General features: G+C 33.4%; 1 protein-coding gene across 2 annotated transcripts in view; it reads right to left on the bottom strand.

Moving 5' to 3' along the window:
- Window positions 1-6,240, bottom strand: part of LOC107910052 (uncharacterized protein At4g22160) — a 64,454-nt gene extending 58,214 nt beyond the window's left edge. Inside the window, exons 1-3 of one of the 2 annotated variants that reach the window (XM_041095939.1) lie at window positions 5,999-6,238; window positions 5,587-5,808; window positions 5,377-5,455 (exon numbers count right to left, since the gene is read on the bottom strand). In XM_041095939.1, coding sequence (XP_040951873.1) covers window positions 5,377-5,438 — 62 coding nt within the window. In that variant the 5' untranslated portion in view covers window positions 5,439-5,455; window positions 5,587-5,808; window positions 5,999-6,238. Of the gene's footprint in view, window positions 1-4,908; window positions 5,456-5,586; window positions 5,809-5,998 lie in introns of those variants that run through there. The other variant, XR_005915004.1, reaches the window with a different exon arrangement.
- Window positions 6,241-19,190: the final 12,950 nt, after the last annotated feature.

Here is a 19,190-nt window from a genome sequence, read left to right as displayed (position 1 = left end):
CTATGATAACTTATTAGGTCATTCCAATGACTAATGTAATCTTCCGAATTCGAGTCTAAAGCCTAGGCTGGGTTGGGGAGGTTAAAAATTTTAAGCATTTAAATGAAAATTTAAATTACTATTAGGTTTGCAAATTTGAACAATATGTACATGTGGCAACTTTTAAACTATGCCACATTGGATTACTTTCCTGAATTGTAACTTTGTATTACTGTAGTGTATATATAAATATATAAGTGATAACTTGTCATTCGAATATGAGTAAAATTTTCACCTACCAAGAGTGGTTATGTTAATATTTTATTGTTTTTAGTATAATATTTCACAACACAATGTTAAATAACATTCACAATTATGATTATTAAAATTAATTAATAGTAAAACTATGGAATATAAAATAATAATGAATAAACATCTCAAATAATAAAAACCACATCTTTTATGATAATGGAAACAAAGCCTATTAAATAATTCTACAATATTATTTTTCCAGTAATTTTTTAAATATTATCTTGAATGAAATTGCCTTACTAATGCATATATTTATAGTGTTAAACATTAGTTTTATTTTATATATAATTGTAAAATAGCCAAGAGTGCTTTTCTTAAGTGTCCTAGAGAAAACAGTAACTACTGTGGTTTGAGATGGAGAAAAGTAGTGGCGTAGAGAGTTTGGGAGGAGACGAGATCTCCCTTCTGGCGGAAGAGCTCGTCCAATCATCGGTCAAAAAGCTCGGTGGTTGTACCAAGTGAGAAACCAACTTTGTTATGTACTGTATGGATAGGAAAATCTTACAATCCAGACAGTTTTAGGGCACAAATGAAAAGTATTTGGAATACTAGGAAAAAATTTGAGATTCAACTGGCAGGGCAAAATCTGTTTTTGGTTGTGTTTGAAACTGAAGAAGATCTAGAGACAGTTATAGAGGGTCGACCATGGCTATTTATGAAGCAACTTATACTCTTCAATCGGTTGGTTAAACCGATGGAAAGAAGTCAAATTCGGCTTATTTCTTCACTGTATTGGATCAAGATTGGATCGTATTTACCAGAATTCGACAAAAAAAATTTCCTAAAAGCCATAGTAGTTACTTTTAGAGGAGTAATTAGATCTGAAAGGAAAATTTTATCATCTTAGAGTCCAATTGGATGTGCAGAAACGTCTACGTAGGAGAATTTTCGTCTCAGAAGGTATTCAAAGGAAATCGTGTATCTCCTTTAAATATGAGAATTTGGTGACTTTCTTCTTTGTATGTAGACGAATGAGGTATGGGTTCAAGGACTGTATCGAGTTAAGACCTGCAGAAAAGAACAAACTTGGAGATGATTTACCATATTTATTAGCACTAAAAGCTTAACTAAATTTAATTGGGAAAGAAATTTTGAAATTTAGCTCCCTTTCTAAAAAGATGATGCCCCAATGTTCCTACACAGGTGACATTGGGATGCTTTCTGGGATAAATAAAAAGCTAGATGATGGGAATGCTATGTTTTAGAGCCTGTAAGATAATTTACAACTAAAACGAAAAGAGGAGGCAAAGAAGACGTATATAGATTTAAAATAAAAAATCTTAATGTACGACACTAAGCAGTCGGGGATGTTTACAGCACCAAAATCAAGGTATGAGGATGGAATGTTCAAATGTCATAATGAAGGTGATATACAAGAGGAATGGTCTGTTATGGAGAACATTGAGAGATTGAACGGGATAGACAGTATACTGGAAGACAAATCTAAATCAGTTAAGAAGACAAGCTGGAAAAGAATTAGACCAGGGGTAATGATGAATCAAGTTGAGGAAGAAAGCATAATGAGAAAGAGGAAATAAGCAAAAATAGAAACTGAAGAGCGAAGTATGATGAATTCTCGTGAAGACGGATATAAAAGGACAAAACACGAGAATAAAGATGTACATGTAGTAACTCCTTTAGATTAGGCGTTGGAAAACTCAGAACAATTTTGTGTTCCCAATCAATATGGATCGGAGACTGCCAAAAGGCAAGCTGACCGGACGCAAAGAAAATTATATGTTGGAATGTTCATGGACTGGAGAGTCTATGGGCTGTACATAGGCTTTGGTATTTGCTGAAGCAACACAATCCCCAGATGATCTTCTTTATGGAGACAAAAATTGATGAGAACCGTATAGAAAAAGTCAGAAGGAGATGCAGTTTTGTGAATGGAATTGATTTGGGAGCGAAAGGTTTACGTGGTAGCTATGCTTGGCGTGGAAAGGGGAAGTTACTGTTAAGTTAAGGAGTTTCTCCAAAAGCCACATTGATGCTTTGATTAAGGAGGATAACGTTGCTAAGGAATAGAGATTTACGGGGTTTTATGGTGCACCTTGTGTAAGTAATAAGAATGTTTCTTTGAATTTATTAAGAAAACTAGGTCAGGATAAAGACTATCCTTGGTTGGTAAGTGGCGACTTCAACGAAATCATGTATTCATTTAAAAAGACTAGAGGAATACTAAGGGAGGAGAGAAGAATGGAGGCATTCCGTGATGTTCTTGAAGAATGCCAATTAATGGATGTAGGGTATACTGGGGTATGGTTTACATTAGAGAAAGGGAACTTGCCAGAAACAAACATCATGGAGAGATTAGACAGGGGAGTTGCGAATGAAAAATAGTTGTATCTTTTTTCAAAAGGCAGTATCCGACATTTACCACACTCGATATCGAACCACTACCTCCTTCTCCTAAATACATATAATGCAAGAATTTGTATGGGGATCCCAAGGTTTAAATTTGAGGCGTGGTGGACTATGGAAGAATCTATTGAATAAGAAATTAAGAACTCTTGCGAGTCCTCAACTGGTATGCTCATTGAAAAACTAGAAAGGTTGCAATTCAGACTGAAGAGGTGGGCAAGTATAATTAAGAAAGGTTGGGAAGGTTTAAAATGGAAACTTACTAAGGAGTTAGAAATTTTTTTAGAGAAAGAGAGGGGTGAAGACACAATGGCAACGCTAATTGATACAAAAATTGAACTTAATTTGGAGATTGATAAAGATGAGATGTTTTGGGAACAAACAGCACGGGCCAATTGGCTTCAACTAGGGGACAAGAATTCAGCCTTCTTTCATAAACATGCCTTATTTTGTGGATAGATAAACACGATAAATAGGCTGAAATTAGATGAAGGAAGGGAGATCTGCGACGAATATGAGATTAGTGAGGTTACCACTATGTTTTTCAGAAGTTATTTTCATCTAATGAGATTGGGAATTTATCCCATCTACTAACGGGTATCGACTCTAGTATCTCCTCTGATATCAATACAACTTTATTATCAACATACACGACAGAAAAGGTTTATTCAGCTTTAAAAGGAATGGGTCCTATTAAAGCACCAGGAACAGATGATTTTCCGGTATTATTCTTTTAGAGATATTGGCACATTGTAGGTAAAGATGTCAGAATTTTGAATGATGTTAATGGTTTTGACTCTATAAATTTGACGAATATTTTGCTTATTCCAAAAATCCTGAACCTTACAAGTCTTGTTAATTTTAGACCTTTTAGTTTGTGTACTATCATTTATAAAATTGTGGAGAAAACAATACCAAATCATCTTTAGGGAGTTATTGGGAAATGTATTGACAGTGCTCAAAGTGCTTTCGTTCTCGAAAGATTAATTTTTGAAAATGTGCTATTAGCCTATAAGATTTTACACACTTTTCGCTAGAAACATACCAGAAAGAAAGGATATATGGCAGTAAAGCTCGATATGAGCAAAGCTTATATAGAGTTGAATGGAGCTTTCTAAAGGAAGTAATGCTACGAATGGGCTTTGCAGTAGAATTGGTGGCATTAATTATGAAATGTATTTCCACGATTTCTTACGTAGTAAAAATTAATGGGAAAAGCGGAAACATTTTCAAACCTACAATGGGGCCCCAACAAGGCGACCCACTTAGTCCTTTCCTTTTTCTACTATGTAGTGAGGGACTTTCATCTTTAATGAGACTGGCTATGCGAGAGGGATTGTTAAAAGGAGCAAAAGCTAGCAGAATGGGACCAAAGATATCACACTTACTCTTCGCGAATGATTGTATCCTATTTGGTGAAGCAACAAATAAAATAGCGTTGATTTTGAAAGAAATTATGATGGAATACGAACAATGTTCAGGCCAATGTGTGAATTTTAACAAATCAACTATCTTCTACAATTTAAATACAAAAGAGAAGGAAAAAAGGAAGAATATCGACTTTGTAGGGTGTGAGAAGTTCAACGAACCCAAAAAATATTTGGGACTCCGAAATGTGGTGGGCAGATGAAAGAAAGAATCCTTTCAAAATCTTATGGATAGGGTATATTTTCGAATCGAATGATGGAGTACAACACTACTATCTTAATGGGGTAAGGAGATCTTCATAAAATCAGTGCTCCATGTAATACCAACTTATGCTATGTCATGCTTTCTAATTTTGAAATCCTTGTGTGGGAATTAGAAAACATTTTAGCTAAATTTTGGTTGCAAAAAGGACATGAGAAGAAAGGAATACACTGGTGCCAGTGGAAGCATATGTGTCGTTCAAAAGATGAAGGGGGAATAGGTTTCAGAAGTATGGTCAGTTTAATATTTCCTTACTGGCAAAACAAGACTGGCGGATTATTAACAACCCAAATTCTCTATTTTCACGAGTGCTTAAAGCAAAGTATTTCCCAAATAATGACTTCATTAACTCGCGATTGGGGAATACAACACATGGAGAAGTATTTGGGCGACGGATGGTATTTTGGCAAAAGAGCTTTGCTGAAGTGTGGGTACAGGTATGAATGTTACAATTAATAATGATGCTTGGATTCCAAATGCAGAAACTTTCAAATTATCTTCTCTTGTTCGTAATATGAAAGATTCTAAAGTTGCTAAGTTAATTGATACAAATAATCAAATATGGAAACGAAAGTTGATTGTTAATACCTTTTTGGAGGGAGATGCTGAGAAGATACTCCGTATCTCGCTGGCACAAAAACCACATGATTTTCTCATATGGAATGGTGAGCCTTCAGTAAATTTTTGGTTCGTAACGCGTATAAACTATTACAAAATTCATGTGCTAATCCTAGAGCTTATGTTTTACAAACCAACTATAGAAACTTCTACAAAAAAAAAACTCAAGCATCAAAATCTCCCTAGTAAAATAAAAATTAGAATCTAGAGGGTATCATGGAACTACTTGCCTACACTAGTCAACATGCATCATGGGAAACTAGTCACTAATACAACCTGTCCCTAATATGGAAGAGGGGTTGAAACAAGTGATCATCTGTTCCGCGAATGCCCTATTTCAGTTGAAGTCTAGACAGCATTATTATTCTCGAATACTCTTATTGATACTACTATAGATTTTACACAGTGGCTTACCTAGGTTTTTTATGAGTGTCCCCCCACCATTGTCGAATATTCTGTTTTGCGCTCTGGGCCATTTGGGGAGATAGAAATGCTAGAATCCATGAGAGGAAAATTAGCACTAGTTAGGAAATAGCGAGATTTGTTAATAATTACATAATTGAGTTAAACGATATCGAAAAAAATCCTCAAAACTGCAGGAGCTGAGAGAATGGAGTCACCCACCTGGTTCTATTGTTAAGATCAATTTTGACGGTGCATATGATGGGTGTCACTAAAAATTAGCCTCGGGTTTTGTGGTCAGAAACGTTGAGGGGATCTTTTTTTATCCTGCTTAGAGACCCATAAAGACGTGGCCTCCATTTTCGTTAATGAAGTACTTGCATGCCGTAAAGTAGTCTAAATAGGCATTGAAATGTAGTGGCCGGAAATCATTACTGAAAGAGACTTATTAGCCATCATCAAGAAGTGTTAATAAAAAAGTCAAGACAGATCACAAGTAGGAGCATATATACATGATATTCAACAGATAACAGTTGGATTCAATAATATTGTATTCAGATATACTCCGAGATCAGCAAATGGTTTAGCCCATATACTAGCAACATAATATTTAAAAAAGAGTGGGGAGTTTTACCTACTAAAGAACGTCCCTAGGTATGTCGAAAAACAAAAGAATGCTGACTGGATGCGAGAACCAGACTGAAATTGACCGAAGAAGGGAAAGAAGAAAGGAAAGTTTCACATAGCATATCAACAGGTTTTTGAAGAACAAGCTTTCCTGAGAATTGATACCGTCAAAAAGGAAACGATGTCTTTTGGATAGGACGGGCAATTCAAAGAATTCTGATTAGGCAATTTTTGGTGCTTTCACATTTCTAGATTGTTCTGTTTTTTGTTTTATGCTAAATTTTCTTAGGCCTTTTTTTGGGCCAAATTTCGTTGTTTTTCTATTTCTTTCAATTTTTTTGGACTTTTTCTTTGTTATGTCATCTGTTTAAATAGAGAATAATAAAGCCCAGTCTGAAATTTTAGTCAAAAAAATTATATATAATTGTACCACAAATTAAGTGATAATTAATTTAAAATAATATTTGTAATTAATATGAATCCAAAGGTTAAATACGTGATAATGATTGTTACATTGATAATAAAAATATTATAAATATAAGAAACATAGATAATACAAAATACTAATTCTTAATCGATTGGTTTTCTTTATCTTAATTTTTCAAATAGATTTGAGTTATACTATTTATTGGGTTGGGATTTGTGTTGAGTTGAACTAATTTGATTAGATACAATTAGTATTTATAAAAATAATAATATTTAATTTAATTATAAAATATATTTATGTTATTTTGAATTTTGATATATAATTAAGAATAAATAAATAAATTTATACATTATCAATTAGATTACTGTTATATTGATATAATATTGATATATATAATATTAATCTCACACACATTTAATTTTTATTAATTATAAAAAAATTGGTTTAACATTTTTATATATAAATTAACTTCATTTAATTAAAAAATTATATTTTTATTATTTTTAGTTTGTCCAATTATACTCAATGATTTTATAGATTTATAATTTTATTAATTAATAATATATTATGTTATTTTTTATTTAGAACTTTTAAAAGATATGATCAAATTAATTAATTTCACTCTAAGATACTATCATATTAATTAATATTATTTTTATTATTATCACATAATAATACTAATAAATTATTTTTTTGATGTCAATTTAGTAAATATAATTAACAATAAAAGGTATTCTTTTCAGTTCAAAAGTTTTTCCAAATTCATGTTTTTATATATACTAGTTTCTAATGGCACAAGTGTTACATGTAATTTTATGCGTTTAACTTTCTAATTAGTTTTTAAATAATATATTTTAGTTATTATAATTAATTTTTAATCCATTATTCGAATTTTTAAATATAACTAAAATATATTAGTTTATTTAACAATTAAATTATAAAAAAATTTCAAATACCATATTCAAATATTGATATTTTGTAGATCAATAATTTTTTTAATAATATTAAAAAATTTTCAAATCATAATTAAAATACTTGTATTATTTGTTACCTACAATATAATTTTTATTACATGTAATCATTATTTAAAATAATAACTAATAAACATTATTAAAATATATTGATTGTTTTGATAATTCAAATATAGTACTAATAAAAGTTTTCTATTATTTAAGAATTTTTTGAAACAATAAAAAGATATTTTCTAAAATAAACTCATCACTATTTAATTTTTATTTTTAATACCAAGTAAAAAATGTTAAAAATAACTTTTTTAATATAATTGTAATTGTAAATTTTTTTTTAAAATGTGGAATTATCAAAAAATCTATTTTACATAACTTTTTAATTAATATTTCTAAATTAAATATTATAATTATATTTAAATGTCAATTTAATAATATGATGCTAAAGGGTATTTTTATCAATTTAAAATTTTTTCTAAATTCGTGATTATATATATTATAGATTTGATTCCGATTAAGTTACAAAGATGTGATGTACTCTCAAAGTGCCACATCATTACATGAAATTTTAAAAGTCTTATATAAAATCTAAAAATATAAAAGAACTTATAAAAAATTGTTTAAAAAATCAAAAATATAAAAATAAAATAAAAATTTTGTCAAATTCAACACCTGACTAAATATTGCTTTATCCCAAATTTCAAAATAACCTATCCATGACCAAATGAGTAGCACTTGGGAACAAGAACTTAATTTTCGAGGGTTTTCCATTTTTAATGGCCAAGATAGGTACGTTTGGAATATAACTTTTCAAGACTTTTTTCAGTGAAGGATGCTTATCGTTACCTCTCCAACCAAAAGGAGCTCAGCACATCTGTAACTACCCTCTATGTAAATTGGAGGGCTCTTTGGAAATTCGGCTTCCAAAAACAATTATGGTGTTCCTTGGGAAATTGTGTCGTAACTACCTCTCTGTCATGATAGAACTATGCGCTCGAAATATTACATGTTCAAAATGTCCTTTATGTGACTACCTAGATGAAAAAAACGACAACCAGTTTCGCACATGTTCCTTTTCCAGAGCCATATGGATTGGTTTTAAATATTCCATCTGATCGAAATACTTGCCAGAGCATATGCTTTCAGGATAGAACTATGTGCTCAAAATAATACAACATGTTCAAAATGTCCTTTGTGTGACCGCCTGGATGAAAACAACAATCACCTGTTTCACACATGCTCCTTTTCTAGAGCCACAAGGTTTGGTTTTAAATATTCCATCCGATCAAAGTACTTCTATCACACCCCGATATATTTAGGGTTAATTGAAATGATTAAGCAAGAAATGAGTTATAGGCTTAATGGTTAAGTGTTAAAGCCCCTTCCTAGAGACCCAAGTTTGAGCTTTCTTCCTACTATTTATTTATTTTGATCTTCGACAAGGCTTGGGTAAAATTTCTTGTGTCACCCCTAGGGTTTACAAACCCTAGGTATTTAATCAAGCTTTTCCCTTACTTTAATCATTCAAATTCCCTCTTTTCAAATTCTAATAGAAACTACCTTCCATTTTCTTTTTCCTCTTTTCTAATTCATGCACCTAAAATTTTCCTTTACTGAATCATTGCCCGCTCATTCGATTTCTAACGGTGTATAGATTTGTCACCAATAGCATCCATAATATTTTCCAAAGGTCAGTAACTACTATTTATTTTCAATGATTAGATAGCGTATTTTCATAATATCATTATCCCATGTTAATCTTTTGAATCAATTAATCAATCTTCTCCAAATCTTGTCAAAATCTTGATACCAATTGTTAATCCATGTGTATTTGTCATTGAACGATAGAATTTAGGTGAATAAGATCAAAATTAATTATGAGGGTTGTCGATCGAACTCGTGGTGAAAGGTGTGTGTCTTTTCAAAGTGAATCGACGGTGATCATGAACAATTTTAGGGCCACATGGGTAGACCACACAGCCCTATGCATCTGTAATCTTAGGGTAGTTCATCAATCACACGGCCAAAACCTATTACATGGCCTACTAGACGGTCGTGTCCTTACTATAGAGTAATTTAGTGTTTTCCACACGACATCAGCGGTTACATGGCCTGGGCACACGACTACGTGACCCCTACTTTACAATTTTGCTTAGAATTTTTTGATATATTCAATTTAGTCCCTGCATAGTCCCTTAATTTTTTAACATGGAAGAATTATCTGCCATTGGTGGCGAAGGTTATGATACTGGTGATGATGTTGTATCCCAAGCGATGCTATGGGTTGTACAGAGAGTTGTTAAAACCCAAACTGCATCTAATAAATCAAGTGTTCCAACCATTTCTTGATTAGTTCATCGTTTGTTTATCGATGACATCTTGGTTTATTCTAAATCTGAAACTGAACATGATAAGCATATTAGGATGGTTTTACAAATCCTTCAAGAGAAGAAGCTCTATGCGAAACTGAGTAAATGTGAGTTTTGGCTTAATAAAGTAATGTTTCTAAGTCATGTGGTATCTGCTGAAGGTATCCAAATGGATCCGAAAAAGATAGGGGCTATTTTTGGAATGGAAACAACCCAAAAATGTTTTTGAGATTCGAATTTTCCTTGGTTTAGTCGGGTCTTATCGGAGGTTTTTTTGAAGGGTTCTATTTGATTGTTAATCCTTTAACTAAGTTGTTAATGAAGAATGTTCTGTTGAAATGGATGACTGATCAGCAAACTAACTTTGAAAAGTTAAATTCTATGTTGACTCAACCTCCGGTGTTGATCCAGCCTAAGTCGAGAAGGAGTATGTAGTGTATAATGATGCATCTTACACTGGCCTTGGATGTATGTTGTTGCAAGATGGAAAAGTAGTTGCCTATGAACTGAGAGAGTTGAAATCGCATGAGTGCAACTACTTGACTCATGGTATGGAGTTGGAAACCATGGTATTCGTGTTGAAAATTTAGAGGCAATACATGTATGGTGAGAAGTGTTATATCTATATAGATCACAAGAGTTTCAAGTATCTTCTCACCCAAATTGAGTTGAACTTGAGGCAATGGAGGTGGATTAAATTACTAAAGGACTATGATTGTATGATTGAGTATAATCTCGACAAAGCCAATGTTGTGGTAGATGCTTTGAGTAGGAAACAGATGATTAATTTAAGAGCGATGTTTATTAGGTTAAGTATGGTTGATGATGGAAGCTTACTAGCAGAATTGTAAGTGAAACCCACCTTGGTCAGTGAAATTAAGGATAAACAATCACTAGATGTGTCATTGTTGCCACAGATTAAGCAGGTTGAAGACTAAGGATTTTAGGTTCAATACCGATGGTATTCTATGTTTCTGATGGATGTATTCTGTGTCGAATAATAAAGATCTAAGACAATCCATTCTTCGGGAAATGCATAGTAGCCATTATACTATACATCCTAGAGAGAATAAGTTGTATCGGGATTTAAGGGAACTGTACTGGTGGCCTGGTCTAAAACAGGAAGTGACAGATTTTGTAGCTAAATGTTTAACATGTCAGTAAGTAAAAGCAGAACATCGGTTTCCTTTTGGCTTGTTGCAGCTAATTAAGATTCCCAAGTGAAAATGGGGGCGAGTGACCATGCACTTTGTTATTGGTTTACCTTTAACACCCACTAAGAAATATTCAATTTAGGTAATAGTGGATTGATTGACAAAGTGAACTCATTTCTTACATGTCTTTATGGATTATTTATTATAGAAGCTAGCTAAGTTGTACCTTTCAGAGATTGTGAGACTGCATGGGGTACCAGTATCTATTACTTTAGATCAAGATCCTCATTTTACATCTCAATTCTGGAAGAAGCTGCATGAGGCACTGGGTACTCTTTTGAACTCTAGTACAGTCTTCTATCTGGAGACTGATGGACAATTCGAGCGAGTTATTCAGATTATGGAAGATATGTTAAGAGGTTACATTATTGAATTTCGAGTTAGGTGGGAAAAGCACTTGCCTCTGACTGAATATGCCTATAATAACAATTTTTAGTCAAGTATACAGATGGTACCTTATGAGGCCTTACAAGATCATAAGTTCCAAACACCATTGTGTTGGACTGAGTTGAGTGAAAGGAAAGTTTTGGGTCCCAAACTAGTACATGAGACTAAGGGGAAAATTGATTTAACTCGGGATAGACTAAAGTAGCTTCAGATAGACAGAAGTCGCTTACTGACCTAAAAAGAATGGACGTTGAGTATAGTGTCAGAGATCAAGTTTTTCTGAAAGTGTCTCTTTGGAATAAAGTGTTGAGGTTTAGACAGAATGGCAAGTTAAGTCTTAGGTTTATCATACTTTATAGAATCCTTAAGAGAGTCGGTCCAATGGCGTATCAATTAGAATCACCTCGTAAACTGGACTATATCTATGATGTATTCCATCTTTCCATATTGAGACGATACCGGTCGGACCCTTCCCATATTGTTCCAATTGAAGAGACTAAGATGAGAACGGATTTGTCCTTTGAAGAGTCAGTAAAAATTCTAGATTATGAGGTAAAGGTTTTTAGAATGAACAAAATATCCACTTGTTAAGGTTCCATGGGGGAACAATGACACTTAAGAGGCCACATGGGAACTGGAAGACACAATTCATCAATAGTATCCTCATCTATTCGAATCAAGTAAATTTTGAGGACGAAATTTATTTTAAGAGGGGAAAATTGTCACGCCCCTGATATATTTGGGTTTCATTGAAATGATTAAGCAAAAATAAGTTATAGGCTTAATGGTTATGTGTTAGAGCCCCTCCCTAGATACTCAAGTTTAAGCCCCTTTCCTCCATTTATTTATTTTGATTTTCGGTAAGGCTTAGGTAAATTTCTTGAGCCGCCCCTAAGGTTTACAAACCCTAGGTATTTAATCAACTTTTTCCCTTATTTTGATCATTCACATTTCTTCTTTTCAAACTCTAATAAAAATTGCCTTCCACTTTCTTTTCCTCTTCTTCTTTCTCATTCTTTATATTCCATCTTTTTTGTTGCCAAATTTTCCCTTACTGAATCGTTCCCCACTTATTTGATTTCTAATGGTGTTTATATTTGTCATCAATAGCACCCATAATCTTTGCCAAAGGTCAGTAAGTACCATTTATTTTCAATAGTTAGATCTCGTATTTTCATAATATCATTATCCCACGTTAATCTTTTGAATGAATTAATCAATCCTTTTCAAATCTTGTTAAAATCATGATACCAATCGTTAATATGTGTGTATTTGTCATTGAAGGATCATATTTAAGTGAATCAGAATAGAATTGGTCATGAGGGTTGCAAATCGAACTCGTGTTGAAAGGTGTGTGTCTTTTTCAAGTGAACCGGTGGTGATCGTGTGCAATTTTAGAGCCATACGGGTTCCCACACGGATGTACCACACGGCCATGTACACCTGTAAATCTTAGGGTAGTTCGTGAATCAAACGGCCAAAACCTATTACATGGTCTGTCACACACCTGTGTCCTAATGTAGGGTACTTTAGCATTTTTCACAGGGCATCAAGCTATTACACGGCTTAGCCACACAACCGTGTACCCTTTCCCACGCGGCCTCATCCTCTCACACAACTGTGTGACCTCTGTTTTACAATTTCGCCCAGAATTTTGTGATATGTTTAGTTTAGCCCCTCCATAGTCCCTTATTGTTTTTAAAACTTGTGTAGACTCAATTGAGACCCTGATATTATGTATATTTTGGAATCTGTGATCTGATTGATTGAATCATTACTGTTATATGCTTAATATGTGAATGATACAAGTATATTGTCCCTGTATTTTCGATAAATTGTTATTGTTATTACTGTTTCTATCTTATTGATTACATGTTAAGCATGTCTATTGCTATTATTGAACTGAATACACGTTAAAGCATGTCTACTGTGTTTGCACTGTTATGCTACATGCATGTCATATTGCATAGCATGGGGTGGGATGATATGAATGGAAGAGGTACTGGCAGTTTAATAATCTGCAAACACTAGTGGTTTTATCCACAACTAACTGGCGGTTTACTTACAAACTTTTTATCTGAAAATAATGGTTGTTTACCCATAATTTTTACTAGCAGTTTATTTGCAAATTACTGGTGATTTATCCATAATGCAGTGTGCAGGGATGGATTAGTTCAGGGGCACTCTTACTATGTGCAGTAGAGCTAGGTAGAATCTTTTTTATAAACTAAAATTGCATTGTCATTCATAAGCATGTACAAGCAAACTGAAATTTTGAACTGCTATACTGATGTGCTGATCTGAAAAACAAAACTGATTTTGTATGTTATGTTCTCTGTTTGCAATGATTTTTCTTGTCTTTAGACTTACACTGAGCTTCTTGAGCTCAACCCCTTAATTCCTACTTTATAGATAACTCACAAAGTTGGGACACAGACTTAGCATTCGGAGGGATTGTCTTGGATAATTTTTTAATAGAAATATTTTAGACATAATATTTATAATTTTTGTTATTTGGGAACTATACTGTTTTATTTGAATTGTGGCATAGGACTTAAATTTTGGGTTAATTTTGGCATGCATGACATTTAAGCTGGTTAGGTTATTGAATTTTGGAATTTAATTAAAGATGCGTGAAATTTGGTTTTTAAATCAAAACCCTGTCGATTATCACTTTTCGCTATAATATTATGAATGAGTTTTTGAGTAGTAAATAAATTGGAAAAGAACTTTTGCAAAATTAACATTAAAAACAACTAGTTTTTCTGGAAATTTGTAACCTTTAATGAAAAAGAGACATTGTTGGAAATATGGAGTTCGCATATATAATAAGGATAATTACATGTTATTATTTAATATCATAATAGGTAAGCCCAAATTAAAAGTGATATAATTTGGTTAAGGTTTATTGGGCTTTACTTATTAAACAAAGTATGGGTAAAATATGTGTAGATACTCTAGTAACTAATTTCTAATTAATGATGGGCTGATTAGAAATTAGGGTTTTCCTTTACAAACAAACTCGTCCGTACAACTATAAAATGGCTCTCAGATACAAAGCTTCATCCTCCCTCACTCATATAATTTCTCTCCATTCCTTTCTATTTCTCCACTATAAACAATTTCCCAGTCGTAAAAATTTGGTCGCTAATAATATTTGGTTTCCGTTCGAGGTATTCTTGAGTCGTTGGTGATGCGATATCGCTCAAAGCCGAACACATTTCATATATCATGCTGAGAAGGCATCATTGCCTCCAAATCTTATCCTAGGAAAATCGATTATGGGGTGATTTTGCTTTCTACATTCAAGGGTGAAAGTCAATGTAAAGGTCTCAATCGGCAACAGTTATGCGATAATGGATCGGGGTATAACAGGGGAGCCAATTGACGATCGTTATGCGGCCACGAGCTCAATCTTTTTTAATACTCGAAAATGATGCCCTATAAATATCATACAGAAGTTTGAAAGTATATTCATACAAAAAAACTTTGGGGATTCCATCTGTAATCAGTGTAATTTTCTTCTCCATTTTAGGATACCAGTACATTTAACATCCTTCTTATTCGAAATTCAGCATCGTCATCGACGAAAGAGGACTCTTAGGCAGGGAGCGGCTGTTGTGGTGTAGTAAAGGTGATGTTCCCTTCGGAGCGAAGACCGTTGTCATTATTAAACAACCCATTAATAACTACAATCGTTGTCGCGTCAACCTGAGTTTGACCTTTATTGTGCCGAAAGATCTGCTCTCCTCTTGAGAGCCCTCTTATGTCCACCTCGATGTCAATCTTCGCACAAGAATTAAAGGTTAAAGATATTGCTGCTTGGAAATACAGAAAAATATTATGATGATTACATAGAAAGTACCTAGAGTTTTCCATATGATTATGGCCTCAATCTTATGCATGGTATATACAGGACATTATTTACGGGTATTCAAAAAGCTTGAACTCTTGACTGCATAATAATCGTCACCTGGCCTCTTAGTTATAATTGAACCCGTAACCACATCACGACCACCGACTGGGACCTTCACATTGACTTCGACCCCTGATCGTACCAAGCGTTATTACCCCGAGCAGATGAAGAAATAATTTTTCTATCTTAGATAAGAAAGATGTCAATGATGGAATATAAATGTGAGTTTGTTAGACTTAGTTGTTATGCTAAGTACATTTTCCAGTTAGAGAAAGAAATGTGTGATAAGTTCGAGTGGGGCCAGATAGATGAAATTTGTGCTCTTATAGCATCTTTAGAATGTAAAGTTTTGCAACTATGACAACCAAAGCTCATAAAATGGAAACAATTATTCGATACAAGAGTAGGACTTTTGAAAGAGAAAGAATGAAGCGTAGATTGTCTAGCCCTCCACTTCTAACAAGTTTTAAGAATCCCAGAGCTCAGGCTTTTTCACCATCAAGAAAATATTTATAGACTACGAGTCTCAGGTGTGAAGGATTTAGTAAACCAACTATTTCGATGGCAAGCTCTAGTGGATCTAGAGTAATGAGAAATGTTAATTTTGAGCAATGTGGAAGAAACCATGGAGAAGAACGTTAAAGGCATTTTTGATCATATTTTGGATGTGGATCTAAAGAAGATCTGGTTAAGGATTGTCCCTCTAAAATAACCGGTAAGTAAAAAAAGTAGTTCGTGGGCCTCAGAAGTTTCAACATGAGGCTAGGCTTGGAGTGGCAACAAAGTCTAGCTCAATGCAAGGAACACCAAGTAAATGTTTTATTCAGCCAAGTTTAGGAGTATCCACCCAAGCGTATATAATGAAGGCAAGAAAAGATGCTGATCTACCAGAAGTTATAACGAGTAAATTTTCTTTCCTCTAAATAGTATTTATGCATTGATAGATCCAGGATCAACTCATTCTTATATCTGTACTAAAGTTGTAGAGGGTCTAAGCCTTGATTTGTGTATTCTGAAACGAATATGTTAGTGACTAATCCACTGGGTTAGATTACTGTGGTTATAAGATGATAAAGAACTTCCCGTTGGTGTTTGGTGAGTACACTTTCTTAACAGACTTATTATTACTAAGTTTCCATGAGTTTGATGCTATGTTAGGATTGGATTGGTTGACTAGACATAATGTTGTGTAAACTATGTGCTAGAAGTGTGCGTCTGTTGACTACTGAGGGTAAGAAGTATTATACCTAGTGAACGAATAGTTTGGCAAATAGAATAATTTCTATATATCCGCTAGAAAATTGATAGTTAAGGGCACAGATGCTTATTTGGGTACGTTAGGATTCATCTGAATCAGGAAAGACATCAGTCAAGTTTCATTGTAAAGGATTTCCCAGATGTGTTTCCAGAAAGCTTCTAGGGATGCCACCTGATAGAGAAGTGGAGTTTTCAATTGAATTGGAACCTGGTACAACGCCTATCCCCTGTACTACTTACAAATGGCACTGTTAGAGCAAAAAGAGTTAAAAGCACAATTGCAAGATCTGTTGGATAGGTATTTATACGACCAAGTGTTTCACCATGGGTGCACCAATTTTATTTTTGAAGAAGAAAGATAGAATGTACGACTATGTATAGATTATCTTCAGTTGAATAAGCTAACAATAAAAAATAAGTACCATCTACTCGAAATTGATGATTTGATTGATCAGCTGTGCAGTGCTATGATTTTCTCTAAGATTGATCTGTAATATAGATATTATCAAGTGAAGATCAGAGGTGATGATGTCCCTAAACTGCATTTCCATCAAGGTATGACCTTTATGAATTTTTGGTAATCCCTTTTGACTTAACAATGTGCTTGCATATTCATAAACTTGATGAATGGAGTGTTTCAACCATATTTGGATCATTTTGTGGTTGGTTTTTTTTATATTTTAGTTTACTCTAAGAATGAAGATGATCATGAGGAAAACCTAAGGCTTGTGTTAAGAACATTACGTGAGAATCAATTATATGTCAGTTCAGTAAGTGAGAATTCTAGAAGAAAGAAATACATTTTCTGGGCCATGTGATTTGTTGAAGGTATTAAGTGGATCCTAATAATATGAAAGAAGTACTTGAATGGAATCCACCAAAAAAAGTCACTGAAGTTTGCAATTTTTTGGGGATGGCAGGCTACGATAGAAGGTTTGTGAAAGGCTTTTTAATATTGGTAACTCCTCTCACTCGACCGTTGAAAAAGAAAGAAAATTTGAATGGACTGATTAGTGTCAACAAAGTTTTGAAAAGTTGAAACAGTCTTGATTGAAGCTCCATATTAGCACAACCAAACCTAGCATAGAGTATACTATTTATACCGATGTTTCGCTGAATGGGCTTAGATGTGTGTTTATACAAAAGTTAAGGTTATGGCTTATTCAATGCGCCAACTCAACCACATGAGAGGAACTATCAACCCATGATTGAAGCTGAAGCAGTAGTTTTGGCGTTAAAGATATGGGAACTAACTGTATGGGGAAAATGTCGTGTGTACTCTGATCATAGAGCCTAGGTATTTAATGACACTTTTCATTACGCAAAGACGCTGGTACTGTTAAAAGATTTATCTGGATCTAAATCACCCTGGAAAGTACGTGTGAATGTGAACATGCTATTTGACAAAGAATAGTGGATGATTAATATCTCTGTCAACAAGGGGAGTTGAAGATTGTGATATGAAATTTATTGAAAATAGAAGCTAAAATTGCTTTAGATCAATTTATAATCTGTAGAGATTTGTAAAGTTTATTACTGGGCCTGGAATGAAGAGATATCAAAAATTATGTTTCACTTGTCTGACTTGCCAAAAATTTAAAGCAAAATCATCAAGTTCATTCGGGTAAGTTGTTTCCTTTGGAAATACCTATAGTGGAATGAGATAAAATTACTAGGGATTTTGTATCAGGACTACCTTTTCAGTCTTTCAAAGAAGAATTCAGTTTGGGTGATAGTGGATAACTTACTAAGTTAATCATTTTTTGCCAGTACACACCATTATTCACTGGAAGTTAGTTGGATCTATTCTCTGAGGATAGTACGCCTTCATAGAATTCCATCGTCATGTTTCAGATAGGAGATCAAGGTTTACATCAGAATTCTTGAACAACTGCAAGGTCATTAAAACCAAGTTGCAATTCAGTACTGCATTTCACCCTCGGACGGATGGTCAGTCTAAAAGAGTTATTCAGTTTTGGAAGGACATGTATGAAACTGTAAGTTAAAAAAGTATTAAAATAACTATATAATTTAGAGTTATCAACTACGTGAATAGTTAAGTAAGTACTCAACTAGATTCAATTTTATCATTTATATATATATAATTTAAATAAATATTTAATAACATTTATTCACATAGGTTCTTTCACTAATATACTTAAACTTTTAATTCATTTTCCAAAACATAAAATCATTTAAATTAAATTTATAACTTATAGTTTTTACTTTAACACATATATTACTATAACACTTTTACTTTCACATATCACTTTCGTAGTCCTTAATAAGTCTCAGAGGAGTTTCAAGACTTTCGATACATTGTAGAGCTCCAAGCCAAAATAGAACTTTTGGCCTTTAATAGAACTATAATGACAAGACTCCAGAAAATATACAAAACTCCATTAAAAACATCACATAACCCATTTATCCTCTCCTAATCCCCTCCAAACCTCTAGAGCACCAACTCGGTTCCTATTCGAACCTCTAGTTGCAACACCCTAAACCCGTCTCTGTCGCCAAATTAAGGTTACGGAGTGTTATTACATAAAACAGAACCTTTGACTTCAAAACAAAACAAATAATTCAACTTAAGCTTAAACTCTAATATTTTAATTCAATCATAGCAAACATACATATTTGGGCCTTAAATCGGGCTTTTGGGGC

Source organism: Gossypium hirsutum, chromosome D06 (genome assembly GCF_007990345.1).
Source record: "Gossypium hirsutum isolate 1008001.06 chromosome D06, Gossypium_hirsutum_v2.1, whole genome shotgun sequence".
NCBI lineage: Eukaryota > Viridiplantae > Streptophyta > Magnoliopsida > Malvales > Malvaceae > Gossypium > Gossypium hirsutum.
Note: the sequence above shows the minus strand (reverse complement) of the source record. Positions and strands in the feature narration are given on the sequence as shown.